The sequence below is a fragment of the Cebus imitator genome, unplaced genomic scaffold (genome assembly GCF_001604975.1).
Source record: "Cebus imitator isolate Cc_AM_T3 unplaced genomic scaffold, Cebus_imitator-1.0 Scaffold117, whole genome shotgun sequence".
Classification (NCBI taxonomy): domain Eukaryota; kingdom Metazoa; phylum Chordata; class Mammalia; order Primates; family Cebidae; genus Cebus; species Cebus imitator.
In genome coordinates, this window is record NW_016107432.1 from 7646174 (window position 1) to 7664809 (window position 18636).

The 18636-nt window shown below is 45.8% G+C and overlaps 1 protein-coding gene across 4 annotated transcripts in view; it reads right to left on the minus strand.

Moving 5' to 3' along the window:
- EVC (EvC ciliary complex subunit 1) overlaps positions 1–18636 on the minus strand; it is an 89968-nt gene that overhangs the window by 50713 nt on the left and 20619 nt on the right. For all 4 annotated transcript variants that reach the window (XM_037742225.1, XM_017539138.2, XM_017539142.2 and 1 more), the window contains exons 5-8: positions 17613–17697; positions 8149–8241; positions 4529–4666; positions 1624–1782 (exon numbers count right to left, since the gene is read on the minus strand). In XM_037742225.1, coding sequence (XP_037598153.1) covers positions 1624–1782; positions 4529–4666; positions 8149–8241; positions 17613–17697 — 475 coding nt within the window. The remainder of the gene's footprint in view (positions 1–1623; positions 1783–4528; positions 4667–8148; positions 8242–17612; positions 17698–18636) is intronic.

Below are 18636 nucleotides of genomic sequence, written 5' to 3' on the forward strand. Positions count from 1 at the left end.
CCAGCATCAGAGGGCTCATGCACACTGGCTGGCACACACAGGATGAGCCCAACGTGTACCAAGAGAAACCCAATGGAGACTGGGGTGTTAGGAGTCACTCAGCATCTACCCAGGCCTGTCTGTGGCAACTCTTTGCACTATTATTTTATAAATAGAGTAACAGCCACTCAGAGAGTTAAGTCACGTGTTCAAGATCACACAGCTCTGAACAACAGCGCCCAGGGTCAAAGCTGGATTTGCAGATTTCTCTCCCATGGGTGTCCAACCCTTTGAATGTGAGGACGTTTGTCACTTATCTGTGGTGGCAGGCTTCATAAAAATATGCAGAAACCTTTTTTTTTTAATTTGCTCATCAGCTATCATCAGTGTTGGTGTATTTTATGTGTGGCCTAAGACAATTCTTCTTCCAGTGTGGCCCAGGGAAACCAAAAGGTTGGACATCCATGCACCAGTGGTTCGTATCCCTGGCCTCCCATCAGAATAGTTCAGGGAGTTTTAAAACCCACAAGGCCAGGGCCTCCACTCCAGACCAATCAGATCAGAACCTCTGAGAGTGAAGGCCAGGAAAAGGCATTTTTAAAGAACTCTGTGGCAAAACAGTGCAGTCAGGAGAGTAAACCAACACTCCATCTACACCAGCGGGCATCTACACCAGCAGGCATCTACACCAGCAGGCATCTACACCAGCGGGCATCTACATGAGCGGGCATCCACCCCAGTGCTCACCGTTGTCATTGGGGAGTTCTAAAAACCCCAATGCTCAGCCAGGTTGCACATCAATCTGATTAAGTCAGAAACTCTGGGTAGACACCCATCTGCGGCCCAAGAATCAGTACTTTTTAAAGCTCCGCAGATAATTTCAACCTGTAATTTCAGGTTTAGGACCAGAGTTCTATGCTGCAGTAATACTGAGCTGGCCAGAGCCTTTACTCATTAGATGGATAGATGGATGGACGGATGGACGGATGGATGGATGGATGGATGGATGGATGGATGGATGGACAAACAGATGGATAGGCAGGTGGATGGATGGGTGGGTGGGTAGATGGATGGATGGGTAGGTGGACAGGTGGGAAGGTGGATGGAGGGGTGGTTGGGTGGGTTGGTGGATGGACAGATGGATGGATAGGTAAGTGGATGGATGGGTAGATGGGTGGGTGGGTGAGTGGGTGGATGAATAGTTGGATGGATGGGTAGGCAGGTGGATGGATGGGTGGATGGATGGATGGATGGATGGATGGGTGGTTGGAAGGGTAAATGCATGGATGAATGGGTGGATGGATGGATGGATGGGTAAGTGGATGGATGGGTAGGTGGGTGGATGGGTGGGTGGGTGCGTGGGTAGATAAATGGTTGGATGGATGGGTGGGTGGACGGGTGGATGGATGGATGGATGGATGGATGGGTGGGTGGGTGGTTGGAAGGGTAAATGGGTGGATGAATGGGTGATGGATGGATGAATAAATGGATGGATGGATGAATTTACTGTTTTTTTTTTTTCCCCTGGGGCTCTATATATCCAGCTACAACATGAATCTGTTAGATTTAATAATGTCAAGCGTTGGGATTCCAAATCTCTAGTCTGAATGTCTTCATGTTCCCTCCTGCCCCCTCCAGCATTACCAGAGCCTGCAGCTCCTGAGAATCGCACAATAGCCCTTCGGCTGCAATCATTCTTTCCGTCAGAGTCATCATGAGCTGTCGGGCTTTGGAGCTGGAACACTTAAATTGGTCCACAAGAAAGTGCTGGATGTTTTCCATTTGTTTCCAGAAAGCTTCCATCTGTGAAATGAGCAAAAGCAGCAAGAATGAGGGAAAAACTTACTTAAAGCCAAACGGGTGCATGCTTGGGAATTACAATTCACTCCTTATCACGAACAAAGATTCTAAACAATTCTACAATTTCAGTGAGTTTATCTTGGCAACAATCACATTCTACAGTAAAGTTCTTTCTGGTTCCATTGCAGGAGCCAGTTTTGTGATGGCTTTTCAGCAGACACAAAAGCACTGCTGCTAAGGAAAGAAAGCAGCAGCTTGTCCAGCCTACAGACTCTTGCACAGGTCATTAAGCTACCTAGGGGCAGATTAAATGTGAAAATGTGCTCTTGGAAGCTTTGGGAATTTTAAAAGGGATTAAACACTTCCTGGAAATAAAAGCATAAACAGACATTTCAATATAAGTTACTGTCCTGAAAGTACAAAAGTTTAACACGGCAGAGACGATGCCCACCATGCAAACCTTTTGCTTTAAAATATTTTTCCTCCCTCGTCCTCATTTTATCAGGAGCAGAGCTGGGAATCCCCAAGTGGCTTAGAATGCAGGAGGTTTAACTGCGTCATTGCAGCCAGTCAGAGCTCTAAGGACAATAATACTAGGAAGCCGAACAACTTTCCCTCGTGGCCCACAGGCCGTTTGCCAGGTTCTGTACTTCGTACATTTGATGCCTTGATAAGTTTGTATCCGGAGATGTAGGGACAGGCTCAGGAAAGTCAGGTCACTTGTCAGAGGTCATGTAACCAATGAGAGCCAGGATTTGGTTCAGGTCCATTTCACTCCACAGCTGGGACTGTCTCCATCTCGGCTCAGGGCTGAAATGGACACTTCTGGCTGGACCAGGCATGGGAGGGGGCAGGGGTTAGTGGCACCAGAAACCCATGCAGATCTTGTTGCTGTGACTAAAGGTCATGGTACCTGTAACCTTGTAACCTTTCTACTTTGTCCACTGTAACTGCGGTGTCTGTCTGGCTCTGTCATGGGGAAGCCTGCACCCAGATGAATGCCCCCCCACTGTTGTGCCTTCCCATCTCAGGACCCCATTGCCTCCCACTAAACCCCATACATGCTGCTAGTCAGCTCTTCCTCCCATCCCTGCCAGGAGGGACCTCACACCTGCCTGGCACCCTCATGCTGTCACCCTGCTCTTCCCCCTGGGGCCATCAGACCTGCCTTCCACCTGATTGTCAACCACCAACTCTGCACACCCCGCTCTGCTTACAAACTCCTGATTCTCTTGGCGTCCACGACATGATTTTCTCCTGCTTTGGCAAAGCCCATCCAATTCTTCCCCTCTTTCTTGTCCTGATTCTTCTCATCCCCTCCTCCTTAAATATGGGCAGGATCCAAGATTTGGCCCCAAGATCTTTTCTCTTCCCATTTTACACACATTTCTAGACCAGAGGTATCTCCATTTTTGGAGGTCACCAGTACTTTGGAGAATCTTATGAAAACTCTGAGCCCTCTCCCTGAGAAATGCAGACATGGACAAGATGCTGCCCACAGCGTTGGGGGTTCTGTGGACCACTGGAATCCAGGCTGTGTCCACAGTTCTAAGAACATTCTGGCCCTCCAGGTCCTCTAATGTGGGTTCTCATGGAGACCCTGCATCTCTAGGCCTCTCCTCTCAATATTGGACCTACTCAGAGGAGACAGGCACCGGCTCCCTCCCTCCCATGCACTTCTCACTCTGGGACCCTTATTTCAGTAGCACTGACACTGGACCCCTCCTCCTCCCCACCTGCTGCCCCACGGTAGGCACCACAGCTTCTCTCACGCTTTTCCTCACCTGTCCATCCTACTGCAGTTGCCTTAATAAAGTTCCTGCTGGACCAGCCCAGTAGACCGTCACCAGCCTCCACTCAGTGCCTGGGCAGCCTTTCTAAAACAGATGCTGAACCCAGCCAGCCCCTGCTTCAAAGCTTTGGTGCCTCCCACCTCCCTGGCATAAGACACAAGCCCTCTGGCTAGGCCCCTCTGGCTTTACCTCACCTTGACTTGCTCTCAGCCCTCCTTACCTCCCGTCCCTGCCCCATCCCTGGCCAGCACCCACCCTTCTCCCGACCAGCCTCTCCATGGTCCCTTCCTCTGTGGAAGCTTTCCTGAGCCTGGGGATGAACGCTTCCCTCCGCTGTGCCTGCCTCGGGCCTTCTCCCGTGTTTCCTTCTATCACAAGACGTGTGACCCCATGAAGCCTCATCTGCTCACCTGTTGGTCTCCCCTGGCACCTCTCAGGCAAGGCCATGTCTAAATGACTTTTACGTCCCCAGTGCCCAGCACAATGCCTAGTGAAGAGCGAGTGCCCAGGAAATATTTGTTTAATACATAATATATGAACAGGGGGTGCTGGAACCCAAGATAAAGAAAAAAGCATTCCAGGGAAGCAATTCCGTCTGCAATTGAAAGCACACTTTCATGAGCGGTGCCCAGCGGCTTTCCTCTGCTCTGCTCCAAAGGGCAGTGACGACCACAAAGGTTATAGCAATCTTTGCTTTGAATGATAAAAAGGCCAATCTGAAATTTAAATGAGGATAATTCATGACATAAAAAATAAACCTCCCTTTGTGAATCTTTGCTGCTTAATTACTTCTTCCGTATCACTTAGCATCAGAAACCGGACCCTGCCTCCTGGGCAGAATGTGATAGGGTAATCCAAGGATTAGGCACACTTCTAACTATCATCTCTTTAATTTAGTCAATTTAACTGTTTTTGAAACCAATATTTGTGTACAGGAAAGAAAGTCCAGCACGCACATTATCAATTAGCTGTTCAGAGTATTCTCGCTCCTTCTTTTCCACATCAGCTAGGGTGATGTACTCAGAGTCACCAGCCCCTGACATTTCCGTGTTTGACAGTTTCACCTGAAGTCCCTTTTCTAATTCCTCCAAATCCTAGAGAAGAAAAAAAAAAAGCAAATAAACAAAGAAACAAAAATTGTGTCTTAAGTTCTAGAAAAATAAATGTTCTTATTTTTCACCACATCATTACAAAATATTTTAAAACAATAATTAAATGCTCTGGGCATTGTTGTACATGAGATCTGATAATAAACCTACTGGCAACAAATCTATTTTCTCATTAAACATAGAGCTTCAAGAATAATGGATTATTTTCTTCTATATCCTCCTGCAAACGAAGTTTGACCATACTTTAAAAAATCAATAAAATGTATCCTTCAATCATTATAAAGTCCTGGAAAATATCATGACATCTGGTGGGTTGGGAAGGAATGTTTCTTCCCTCCTCTTCTGGTTTTCCTGGAGAAAAATTACAACATCCCAGGGCAGGAAGTAGTGTGTATTCTATTGGTTGGTTCAAAACCCAGAAGCTTTCCCAGCCTCTTCCTGTTTTGATGGGGCAATCAGGGGAGGCCACTGCTCTGGTGTGGTCTCAGCCTAGAGTGGGCTGGGTAGCCAAGACCTTGTTTTTCTGTGGGGAAGCCTAAGATGGCCCAGTATTGCCTGTGACTAGCTAGGCAATGAAGTGATTTCTGGGATTCAGTATTAGGAAGCCATGATAGCTGTGTATCTAAGCCACGTCCTCCAAGCTGGCCTCTACTCAGTAATAAAGCTACATTTCTCTATCTGGCTTCCCGACTCTCTCAACTGATTCTGAACTCAGGAAGGAAAAGGGGCGTTTTCAGTATAGAGTCCTACAAACCCCAAGATGGAGTGTGGGAGGCAGTTCTACTTTCTCTATGTTCATTGCCACATAGCCAACAGTGTGGCATCGGTCCAGCTTCATCAGGAAAACTAACATTGATGTAAACTACGATTGAGGACCAAAGCTGAGCCCACCTGTGATTTCTAATCCTCACAGCATCTTTGCAGGAGAGAAATTATGACCCCTTTCCAGGTGACAAAGCTGGTTTATGGAAGGTAGGATAGTTTGTCCAAAGACTCCCAGGCAAGAAGGGGCAGTGCTAGCCTTGTCCTTACTCTTCCAAATTCTGGGCACTTCTCATCTTCTTCTGAAAGTTTTAAGGTTATTGCAAGTGTTAAATGAAATTATGCATTTAAATCACTTGACTAGACTGTCTCAATAAATACTAGCTACTTTTCTAATCAATATGCTTGCCTAAGTTCAAACAGCTTTGTTTAACTGGTAGAGATGGGATTTGATCTGAGGTCTGCAGACTCCAGAGCTCTTATTCTTTCCATTATAACAGACAGTATTGTTTCATTATTACTAATGCGATGATAAATGTCATCATCATTATCATTTTTGCCATTGGAAAGTCATTTGAACTCATGGAGCCTCAGTTTCCTCAGCTGTAAAACAAAAATAATAATGGCCACTCACAGGGCTGTCATAAGTATTAAATGAAATAAGGTATGCCAAGCACCATGTGCATTGCCTGAGGACCATGACCATGGTGGTGGTGCTGAAGGTGACAATGAAGACAATGATGTCTTTCCTCCTTCTTGGGATGCAGTGAGTCATCCTTCTTCATGGAATCCAGTGGAGTAAGGAAGAAACATTCCTTCTCAGACCCCCAGGTCTAATGGTGATAGTAGCAAGGATGATGATGATGATAAGGACTCTAATGAAGGTGAAGGTAGAGGCAGAAGATGGAGATGGTGATGATGCTCGTGCTGAGGAGAGGATCGCAGTGATGCAATGACGATGGCAACAAGGAGAATGATGACGATAATGATTATGGTGACAATGAAAGTGATGGTAGGGGATGATGAAGAAGAGGCTGGTGACAGTAGAATCCGAATAACGATGATGATGGTGAGAATAAGGTAAGTTAGGAGACCAGCAGGGCTTGTTTTCTGATCACAACCCTGCTGATCAAAATGGCATCTGGTCCAGACAGGATAAAGGGAAGAAACCTGCAGGAACCAGTGGATGGTGATGAAAGGGATCCCTTGCTGCCCTCATTGCTCGTTAGCATAAGACATTCCCAGCAGCACAACCACAGATTACAAATGCCATGTCAACAACCCAAAAGTTACCATCCCTTTCAATGGCAACAACCCAGAAGTTACTGTCCCCTTTTTAGAAAGTTCTAAATAACCCGTCCCTCAATTTACATTCAACTGCCCCTTAATTTGCATGTAACTAAAAGTGGGTTTACATGAGTATAAGTACTGTTGCCAAGCTGTTACCAACTCTGGGCACATTGCCTATGGGTTAGCCCTGCTAAAAATACAAAACATTAGCTGGGCATGGTGGCACGTGCCTGTAATCCCAGCTACTCAGGAGGTTGAGGCAGGAGAATTACCTGAACCCAGGAGGCGGAGGTTGCGGTGAGCCGAGATCGCGCCATTGCACTCCAGCCTGGGTAACAAGAGTGAAACTCCGTCTCAAAAAAAAAAAAAAAAAAAAACACTACTGTCTAACACCACTGGCTCTCCCTTGAATTCCTTCCTGGATGAAGCCAAGTACCCTCCCAGGCTAAGCCCCATTCTGGAGCTTGCCTGTGTGGCAACATTGGTAGTGGTGATGGCCATGAAGATGGTGATGATGGTGGTGATGGGAATGAGAATGCCAAAGATTACAACGACAGTGATAAAATGATGCTCACGATGATGTAATGGGGACAGGAGGACCGTGACGGTGTTGGTGATGACAGCGGTCATGAGGATGATGATGATGGTGGTAAGCACAGAAAGAAGGGTGATGGTGTCAGCAGTGACGATAACAAAAAAGACGGTGATGGCGATGACAACAATGATGTGATGAAGAATTGAACTGGGATGGTAGTGGTGGCGGTGATGGTGGTGGTATAAAATAAAAATGATGGCAATCACGAAGATGATGATGATTTTGGTGGTGGCTGCAATAATGAGGATGACGGCAGCCATCACATATCCACAGTCTATGATATTACCAGGTGCACCATACACATCTCTCTTACCCTTTCTGCACTACTGCAGAACAGAAATTATCTCACTACACAAAAAGAAACCAGGATTCTGACAGCTTGTAAAAGATAGAGCCAGGGTACCAAACTCAACCAGTCTGACTCCAAACCCCGACTCTTTGCTGTGCATGAAACAAAATAAACTTTCCATAAAAGACTGAGAATAGAATTCAAACTAGTATATATATCTACAACCAATAAACAAATTATTACGTCTTTAAAAATATCCCAAACTTGTGCCGACAATAACATTAACAGTGATTGTCTTTGAGTAGTGAATACAGCCAATACTCTTCTCTTTGCTGTAAATATTTTCCAAATAATACACTGTTCAAATATTTGCATACATACTTTTATATTTCATTATACTGTGTTAAAAAGTGTATATTGTAAGAACCTATTTTATACATGGAAGAAATAATAGTTTTGTATCATAAGCTTCATATATTATAATAAACTATTTTTAAGTTACTTTGAAATATAGGTTGAAGACTTACTTACATTTTCTTGCTTTGAAAGGATCTTCTGGTATAATTCATCATTCTTTTTAGGAAGAAGATCAAGGAGGCACATTTTAAAAATCTGCATAAACATCTATTGCCAAAAAAGGAAAGATAACAAGAGAAAAGTTTAACCAATGGTACTTCTGTCTTTCACTTTCTGTTCTCTTTTCCCTCCCCCCCTCACTGCCTCCCTCCTCCTTTTCTTCTTTTGCCCTCTCTCCATACGTCTTGCTGTAAGAAAGGACCTCAGATTATAAATCATGAAAATGGTCCACAATGGATTACATTTTCATGAAGCTTCCTAAAAAAGCTTCGCTTCTTCATGGATGTATTCAACAAATATTAGGTGCTTACTCTGTGCAAGACCCTCCACATCCCCCATTTCCATGTGTGAAGAAAATACAAAAGGCAAAGGAGGGTTTGCTTCTTTGAAGAATCAGTGGGATAGTTGTATGGAACTGGAAATGCAAAGTCATCCATGTCAGTCTCCTATTTCAATGGATGGAGACGTCCCTTAAATGAAGAAGGAGCCTCCCATAAGTGGGGATACCCAGGAATGTACAGAGGGGACTGTGTCCACATTTTGTTGATCTATTCACCCTGTAAGGCATCTGGATTGTTTCCAGTTTGGGGTTATGAAGAATGCTGCTACGAGCATTTGTGTGAACGTGAGTCTTCATTTCTCTGAGGTAAATGCCCGCAAGTGCAATTGCTGGCATTCCTGGTAGCTGCAAGTTTAATCTGATAAGAAATCATGGAAATGTTTTCCAGTGTGGTGGTAGGTACCACTCTATATTCCCATCAGCAATGGATGAGTGATCAGTTTCTCCACGTCCTTGTCAGCATTCGGTGTTGTCACTATTTTTTATTTTAGCCATTTTGACACGTGTGTAGTGATCTTATTGTGAATTAAACTTGGATTTTCATGCTGGCTTAAGAATATTGAACGCTTTTTTATGTGTTTACTTACCATCCATATATCTCTTTTGGTGAAATATCTGTTCATGTCTCCCCATTTTCTAACTGGATTGCCTCCTGCCTTCAGCTGAGTCTGGACATTTCTGTAACCGGTGTAGGTACCAGTCCTTTGGCAGATACCTGCTTTGCAAACATTTTCTCTCACTCTGTAGCTTCTTATCTTGTCATCTTCTTAACAAGGTCTTTTGCAAAGCAATAGTTTTTAATTTTGATGAACTCCAGCTAATTTTTCCTTTTGTGTGTCGTGCTTTTGGTGTCAAGTCTAAAAACTCTTTGCCTAGGTCTAAATCCTGGAGAGTTTCTCAAATATATATATATGTGTATATATATATGGTACAATCTTGGCTCACTGCAACCTTCACCTCCCAGGCTCAAGTGAGTCTTCTGTCTCAGCCTCCCAAGTAGGTAGGATTACAAGCTTGTGCCACTACACCCGGCTAATTTTTGTAATCACTCATACATTGCTGATGGGAATACAAAATGGTACCTACGGCCATCCTGGAAAACATTTTTGCAATTTCTTATCAAATTTGGCATTCTCTTATCAAATACGCGTGTGTGCGTGGGTGTGGGTGTGTGTGTGTGTACATATATATATATATATATATATATATAGAGAGAGAGAGAGAGAGAGATGGAGTATCACTTTGTCATCCAGGCTGGAGTGCAGTGGTACGATCTTGGCTCCCTGCAACCTTCACCTCCCAGGCTCAAGTGAGTCTTCTGTCTCAGCCTCCCAAGTAGGTAGGATTACAAGCTTGTGCCACCACACCTGGCTGATTTTTGTATTTTTAGCAGAGATGGAGTTTTCATCATGCTGGCCAGGTTGGTTTTGAACTCCTGACCTCAAGTGATCCACCCACCTCAGCCTCCCAAAGTGCTGGGATTATAGACATGAGCCAATCGTGCCGGTCAATATTTTTTTCTAAAATATTTATAGTTTATTATCTATATTTAAGTATTTGATCCCTTTGAGTTAATTTTTGTATAAGGTGTGAGGTTTTGGTTGAGGTTCCTTTGCTGCTGTTGCTTTGTTTACAGATGTCCAATTGCTCCAGTACCATTTATTAAAAGCTCATCATTCCTCCATTGAAGTGCTTTTGCCCCTTTGTCAAAGGTCATTTAGATATAAGCTGGTAAGGCGTTTTTTTTTTTTTTTTTTGAGACGGGGTTTCTCCATGTTGCCCAGGCTGGTCTCGAACTCCTGAGCTCATGTAACCTGCCCACCTTCACCTCCCAAAGTGCTGAGATTATAGGAATGAGCCACTGCACCCAGCCTGGTAAGGCATTTTTAAATGCAGGGTTTAGTAAAGTTTTTCAGTAAAGGGGGGCACAGCAAATATTTTTTTGGCTTTGCAGGCCACATGATCTCTTTGCAACTACTTAGTCCGGCGGTTGTGGTATATGCCACGCAGGCAATATGGAAAAGAAGGGGCATGGCCAGGTTTGGCTCAAGGGCCACAGTTTTTGATCCTTCTTTAGTGGGTTAAGGCTTGTTAATCACTCTTCTGTGCCAGCCTAATGTATGTATTATATATACCACCACTTGATCTTCACAACATGCGGGGAGATTGATATCATCTTCTCCATTTTTCCCTTCCCTTGAAAAATGCCCAGCAACTTGCCTCCTGCCACACAGCCACAGGCAATAGAGCTGAGATTCGAACACAGAACTCTGCCCACCAACATTCATATATGCCAATGACAGTGAGCTCTAAGAATAAAGTGGTGTCCTGCCTTGCTACACGCTGAAGACTGTTATGGTGTAAGATAGAATAACATTATTTCTGCAAGATGTTAGTTTCAAGTCTACTTTCTTCCTGGCCCCGAATGAATCCGTAATGCCTACAGCCTCATCCTTTCCCTCTCCAGAGTGCCAGTTTTGGGACAGTTATAGATTCAAATGGAGATACAAAAATAATACAAGCATATCATGGAGATACTGCGGGGTTGATTTCAGGCCACCTCATTAAGGTGAATATCAATAAAGCAAGCCACACCTATTTTTTGGTTTTCCAGTGAATATAAAAGCTATGTTTTCACTATACTGTAGTCTAAGTGTACCGTAGCATTATGTCTAAAAAAGCACACATTTTAATTTAAAAATACCTTCTTCTCAAAAAATGCTAATGTTCATCTGAGCCTAAGGTGATTATTAAAAACAAAGTTGTAATCTTTTAGCTGGTGGAGTGTCTTGCCTTGATGTTGACAGCTGCTGACTTATGAGGCTGGTGGCCGCTGAAAGCTGGGGTGGCTGTGACAGTTTCTTAAAATAAAACAACTCTGAAATTGGCCACATCAACTGACTCTTCCTTTTTTTTTTGGAGAAGGAGTTTCGCTCTTGTTACCCAGGCTGGAGTGCAATGGCGCGATCTCGGCTCACCGCAACCTCCGCCTCCTGGGTTCAGGCAATTCTCCTGCCTCAGCCTCCCGAGTAGCTGGGATTACAGGCACGCGCCACCATGCCCAGCTGATTTTTTGTATTTTTAGTAGAGACAGGGTTTCACCGTGTTGACCAGGATGGTCTCGATCTCTTGACCTCGTGATCCACCCACCTTGGCCTCCCAAAGTGCTGGGATTACAGGCATGAGCCACGGCACCTGGCCCTGACTCTTCCTTTTACAAAAGATTTATCTGCAGCATGCCATGCTACTCTATAGCAATTTGCCCACAGTAGAACTTGAAGTCAATCCTCTCACACCCTGCAGCTGCTTTCCAAATAAGTTTATGTAATACTCTAAATCCCTTGAACAACGTTCAAAGCATCTTCACCAGAAGCAGATTCCTTCTCTAGACACCACTTGCGTTGCTCATCCATCAGAAGCAGCTCCGCATCCATTCACGTTCCACCATGAGATTGCAGCAACTCGGCCCCATCCTCAGGCTCCACTTCTGATCCAAGTTTTCCTGCTATTTCCACCACATTTGCAAGGACTTCCTCCACTGAAGTCTTGAATCCCCTCGAAGTCATTCATGAGGATTGGAATCAACCTCTTCCAAACTCTTGTTAATGTTGGTATTTTGACCTCCTCCTATCAATCATGAAAGTTCTCAATGGCATCTGCAATGGTGAATTCTTTCCAGAAGGTTTTCAATTTACATTGTTCAAATCCTTCAGAGGGAATCACTATCTATGGCAGTTACAGCCTTAGGAAATATATTTCTTAAACAATAAGACTTGAAAGTTGAAATTCCTCTGTGATCAATGGGCTCGGAATGGATGCTGTGTTGGCAGGCATGAAAATACATTAAATTCCTTGCACATCTTCGTCAGCGCTCTTGGGTGGCCAGGTGTTTTGTCGATGAGCAGCAACATTTTGAAAGGAATTTTGTTTTCTGAGCAGCAGGTGTCAACGGTGGGCTTAAACCATGCTACAAAGAGCTGTGTTATAGTCCAGGCTTTGCTGTTCCATTTACCGAGCACAGGCAGAGTAGACTTAGCATAACCCTTAAGGGCCCTAGAATTTTCAGAATGTCGATGAGTCCTGGCTTCAGCTTAAAGTCATCTCCTGCATTAGCCCCTCACAAGAGAGTCAGCCTGTTCTTTGAAGCTTTGAAGCCAGGTATTGACTTTTCCTCTTTAGCTATGAAAGTCTTAGATGGCATCTTCTTCCATGATCGTATCATGTTATTTCATCCACACTGAAAATCTGTTGTTTAGGGCAGCTGCCTTCACAAATGGTCTTACCTGGATCCTCTGGGCAACTTGCTAAAGCTTCTCCATCGGTACTTGTGGCTGCTTCACCTTGCACTTTTATCTGTTCTAGAGACAGCTTCTTTCTTTAAACCTCATTCTCTGCTAGCTTCAAATTTTTCTTCTGCATATTCCTCACCACCCTCAGCATTCACAGAATTGAAGAGGGTCGGGGTCTTGCTCTAGATGAGGCTTTGGTTTAAGGGGATGTTCTGTCTGCTTTGATCTATGCAGACCAGTTAGACTTTCTCCGTATCAGCAATAAGGCTGTTTTCCTTTCTTCTTATTCGTGTGTTCACTGGAGTAGCACTTTTAATTTCCTTCAAGAATTTTTTCTTTGCATTCACAACTTGGCTAACTGTGCGGTGTAAGAGGCCCAGCTTTCAGCCTGTCTCAGCTTTTGACCTGCCTTCCTCACTACGCTTCACAATTTCTAGCTTTCGATTTAAAGTGAGAGATACACGACTCTTTCTTTCACTCAGACACCTGGAGGCCATTGCAGCATTACTAACTGGTCTAATTTCAGTATCACACTGTCTCACGGTATAGGGAGGCCCAAGGAGAGGGAATGGCAAGTCAGTGATTCCGTCAGAACACACCGAACATTTAGTAAGTTCGCCGTCTCACACAGGCGCAGTTTGTGGTGTCCTCAAACAACTGCAATCGTAATGTCCCAGATCACTGATCACAGATGACTGTAAATAATCATGAAAAAGTCTGAAATGGTGCAAGAATGAGCAAAATGTCGCACAAAGACGTGAAGTGAGCATGTGCTATTGGAAAAATGGAGCCCACAGACTTGCTGGATGCAGAGTAGCCAAAAACCTTTAATTTGTAAAACAAACAAAAAAAAAATGCAGCATCTCTGAAGCATAATAAAGTGAAATGCAATAACGCCAGGTGGGCCTGCACAAAGTGCTGTGTGCTCCGCCCCCAGGCGTGGCTGCTGACGACACCCTGGCACGGTATCGAAACTGGGAAATTGCCATTGGTCGAATACTGTTGTCTGCAGGCACTATTCAGCTTTCACCCAGCTTTATGCACATTTACGCGTGTGCACGTGTGTGTGCGCGTGTGTGTAGTTCTATACAATTGTACCCCACGTATAGATTCAGGTAAGTGCAGCCACAATCAAAGTAACATTCCAGCATCCTGAGACCCCTCGTGCTGGCGCTCCCCTTTATTTAACCTTTCCTCCATGCCCCCCATCTGTTCTCATCCCGACCAATCTATTTATAGAGGTTCCACTCCAGCTTCTCCTGCCTCTTGGACAAGCCCAGAGCCAGTTTCTTCCTCCTCAGGGCCAGCCAGGGAGCTCCAAACTTCTGGGACACATGAGGGTCTCCCGTGGTCTGAAGAACTTCTGAACCTCAGCTCATCTCGACCAGGGAAACAGAGCTTGAGGTCTCCAGGTAGCACAGCTCCAGGGGCTCACCCAGTTCCTACAGACCCAGCACACGACGATGGAGCTGTACTCCCCAGAGAAGGAAGGACTGTGCTGGGAGGCAGCTCTCTCAGGGCGGTGCCAGTCACATGCGCAACACATTTCTCCTAAGCACCTTTGATGTGCAGAGTGCAGGGCTACACCCGAGCATGCAGAGGCCTTGCACTCAGACAGACCTTGTCCAGGTCTGATTCTGCCATCACCCGCTGTGTGACCTTGGACAAGTGACTTAACCTCTCTGAGCCTCAGGTTCGTTGTTAGTGAAGCGACAGGTAAAACTTCAAAGATTTAAAGCACCGAGCGAGCCTATAAGAGCGTACATGCAGAATAATCGCTGCTGTGACCATGCAGGCCACACAGTTGTTACATGAAGCCCAGAGTTCTACCCACAGAACCCTCTCAAAGCAGGACAGCTTGACTTCCCAGTAACTCAGTAATTCCACAGAGTAAGAGCTGAAAAAGTATTTTCTTTAAGCCTTTCCTAAAGTGGCCCAAAGAGGTGAAGCAATTTACCCAGTCACACAGCTCCTAATTGTCAAAGGGTGGACTAGAGCCTAGGTCTCTGTCTCATAATCCAGTGCTCCTGGAACTTCCCTGGGTTTTCACCCCCAGGGAAGCCTGACCATTTTCCCAGCCTGCACTCCCTCTGGTGCCCCCTTTACACCTGCATGGTGCTTTGTCGCAGGCCTTTGTCATGCTGCCTGCCACTGTATATTTTGTGACATCTGTTTACTCCCCTCCCTGCTGCCCCAGAGAGTGTGGGCTCCACAAAGGCAGAGGCCACCTCTGGTGTCTGACACTGTGCCCAGCAGTGTGCAGAGGCCACGCCCCAGTGCTGGATGGTGAGTGATGGTGAACCATCCCTCCAGGACCACAGGCTGCTCACTATGGGTGCCTGCTGGCTGTGGGGCAAGGCCAGCCAGGACCACTCTGCTCACCAACTGGATGGGCTCTGAGCCCAGAAAGAACTGATCCTCCCAGGGAGCCTGGAGCCTTGGAGAAAACAGCCACGGCCGGAGGAGTGCACTGAGGGCAGGCTGCAGCCACAGGGTGCTAGGTGGCCCACGTCCCAGGACATCAATGGGTGCTGGGGTGGGGGCAGGGAGGGCTATGCTCGATTTCTCGAATTCTAGCATATTTACGGTTTCAAACATTGGCACCTGTTCATAAGGCTAGTCCTATTCACACAGAGCACAAGTTTCTTTCAGGCGCATCCCCAGTGTGCTAATCTGTTTTTTGTGTCACCAAGGTTGGAGTGCAGTGGTGTGATCACGGTTCACTGCAGCCTCCATCTCTTGGACTCAAGTGTAGCTGGGACTATAGGCATGCATCACTGCACCAGGCTAATCTGTTTTTTTTTTTTTGGTAGAGACAGGTTTTTGCCATGTTACCCAGGCTGGTCTCAAACTCCTGGGCTCAAGCAATCCTCCTGCCTCAGCCTCCCAAAGCCTGAGATTCCAGGTGTGAGCCACCACGCCTGGCCTCCAACGTGATGTTCTTGCCCTTTTCCAGTTGATAAGCATGCCCTGTAGACATATCTTGTGTCTGTCTGCCTCTGTTCCTCTCTCTCCTCTTTCTCTCACCTGCCTTCTTCTCTCTGTAGGTCTCATCCCTCATTCAGTAATCCAGAGAATGTGCCTCATGGAGAAATAGCACATTTTTAACCCCTGGGGTCTTGATGCCTGGCTAAACCCACTGGGATTCTGCAGCTATGGTGGGACTCGTCTGTCTGGCTTCCCACAGCTCAGATCCACGGGTGAGTCCATCAAGGCCAGGCGCATCTGTGTCGGGCGGGGGGGATCTCTGCAAGAGCCTAGGCAAGGGTCTGAAGCCTCAGCATGTTCTCATATAAACACAGAATTAGAAACAAATTAGAGATATAGTTATATAGTTATTCCTACATATATATAATCATAGCCACATAGCTATTCATATGTAATCATAAATATATACACATAATCATATAATCTTTAATTTTACTAATAAGTCTCAGGTCAAGAAGTATGGAGCTGAAGTGGCATTGGAAAAGAGGTGACCATAAGGCAAGATGCTGCAAGCGCTCTGTCATGCCTGCATAAGGTCTGCTGGAGGATGCCTTGGCTGTGCGGCAGTGTCAGCGTTGTGAAAGCACCCGCCGTTTAGCCAGCTAGGGAAGGAGACGTCCAAGATGACCAAGTCTCTCCTTCCTCTGAAGAATTAGGAGAAAACTCCGCTCTTCCAAGCTCTTGTGGTCAGCCTGACACTGTCAGGGAGGCCCACAGACATCCGAGGACTTAATTCTCTATGTGGTTCTGTGGTTCAGTGGTCAGGTTCCACGTCTACTTTCAAGTTCTGCTTCTGCACCTGGTTCCTCTTTTTCATAGAAGATGAGAATTAGTAACATAAATCTTAGTTACCTTGCTATTTCTTGACAAATATGAAAAAAGTGCTGACACCTTGGGTTTTCTCCTCGCCTTGGCTTCTTCAAAGTCTTGGGCCCCTGTCTCCAAGTCACGTGATTCACCTGGCCCTATCACTGGCCACGATTACCTCATTCTACCTACCCGTCCCCCTGCTGTGGACTCAATAAAAGTCAGTGTCCAGGCACTCAGGGCCACTGCTGGACTCCACACTTTGGTTGGCAGTGGACCCCTGGGCCCAAACTCTGTTTTCTCTTTCTTGGTGTCTTGTGTCTTTTATTTCCACAGTTTCTCGTCTCCACACCTATAGAGAGGGACTCACGGGACCCTGCAGGTCTGGACCCTATTCATCCGGCAGAGACTAATGTTGTTTTCCTCACATCCACAGTTCTGAGTTCCTGTTCATTCAGCCAAGAGAACATGTGCCCCCATAAGAAGGTACTCAATGTCTCATCTGGGCACCACACAGTACCTCCGCCTCCCTGTGCCTCAGTTTCCCCACCTGCAGAGTAGCGATAATACTAATACCTGCCCCTCTGGATTGTGCTGAGGTTTAAGTGTAATACTCCTGGGACCCAGGACATAGCAAGCACTCTAGAAAATTCATGTTCATAAATATTATTACTAATCCTTTAAAAATATTATTCTCTTTTAAATATCTCTTACCTCTGTCTCCAGCAGGAGGTGTGCCCTGGGACGAAATACTCCTCTTTTTGCTGAGGCTCCACAGCTCTAGTTAAAGTAAACGCCACGCCCCACCAATAGGCATGAAGTGCTTTTGCATTTTGTGGCTGGATGCGTGGCAGCGCTGCTTGCCCCACCTTTCAGCAGCTCTGTTTTCATTGATGTCGGCCTCTCAAGGGTCCCTGGGACCCACTGCACACAGAGGCCGTGTCTCCCAGTTCCTGCCCCCATGAAAAGGAGGGAATGCGAACACCTCCACCTACCATGTGCTTTTCCTGCCTCAGAGCCGTGTCCAAATGCAGCAGGTCTTTTAAGTGAAGGCTGTAGATACACAGGTCAATGTCTACACTGCAAAATAAAATGAGAACTGGAAAAGACTTTCAGCATATTGGAAACGAAAAGCATGGATATTGGCACGCTCCTAATCAGTATAAGCCACAGCACGCCCTGCCTCAGACTCTCATTCCACAGCATGCTGAGGTCCTTACACTCGTTCCAGGCTTATAAGAAGGGATTGAATGAGCTGTTTGAAACCCACCAATGGCCAGAAGACAACAGGTGGTGTCAGAGACACAGTTGCCTGGGACTTCCAAGAGAAAACCAGTGAGAGAGGGAAGGGGGAGAAATAAAAATGCTGTTTCCTCCTTTGAGTATTTTCTTTAAAAAATTATTTACTTTTTAGAAACAGGGTTTTTCTCTGTCTCCCAGGCTGGAGTACAGTGGCACAATCACAGCTCACTGCAGCCTCCACCTCCCAGGTTCAAGTGATCCTCCCACCTCAGCCTCCTGAGTAGCTGGGACTACCAGACATGCGCCACCATACCCAGCTGAGTTTTGTATTTTATTTTAGAGATGGGGTCTCACTATGTTACCTAGGCTGGTCTTGAACTCCTGAGCTCAAGTAATCTACCCACCTTGGATACCAAATGTTGGGATTATAGGCATGAGCCACGATGCCCAACCTCAAGCATGTTCATATCTGTCATCACACATGTCATCTTTCCTCGATGCCTTAGCGGACACATTCTCATGCCCATTTTACAGATGCAGAAACTGACTCAGGGAAGAGAGGATCAGAGAAATCAAGTGATCATCAGCGGGTCCACGGGGGCAGACACACGGCAGATGTAGAAGTCTGAGCATTTTTCCCTCATAGGCAAATACATTTTACATGATGACACTCCCACCCAAACTGTTTCAAATCCTCTAAGTCCGAATGCTGAAAGAAAGCTGTTCTAAGCCAGGGCTGGCCAATCCAAGAAGGTCCCTCTTCAGTGAAGTCCCTTC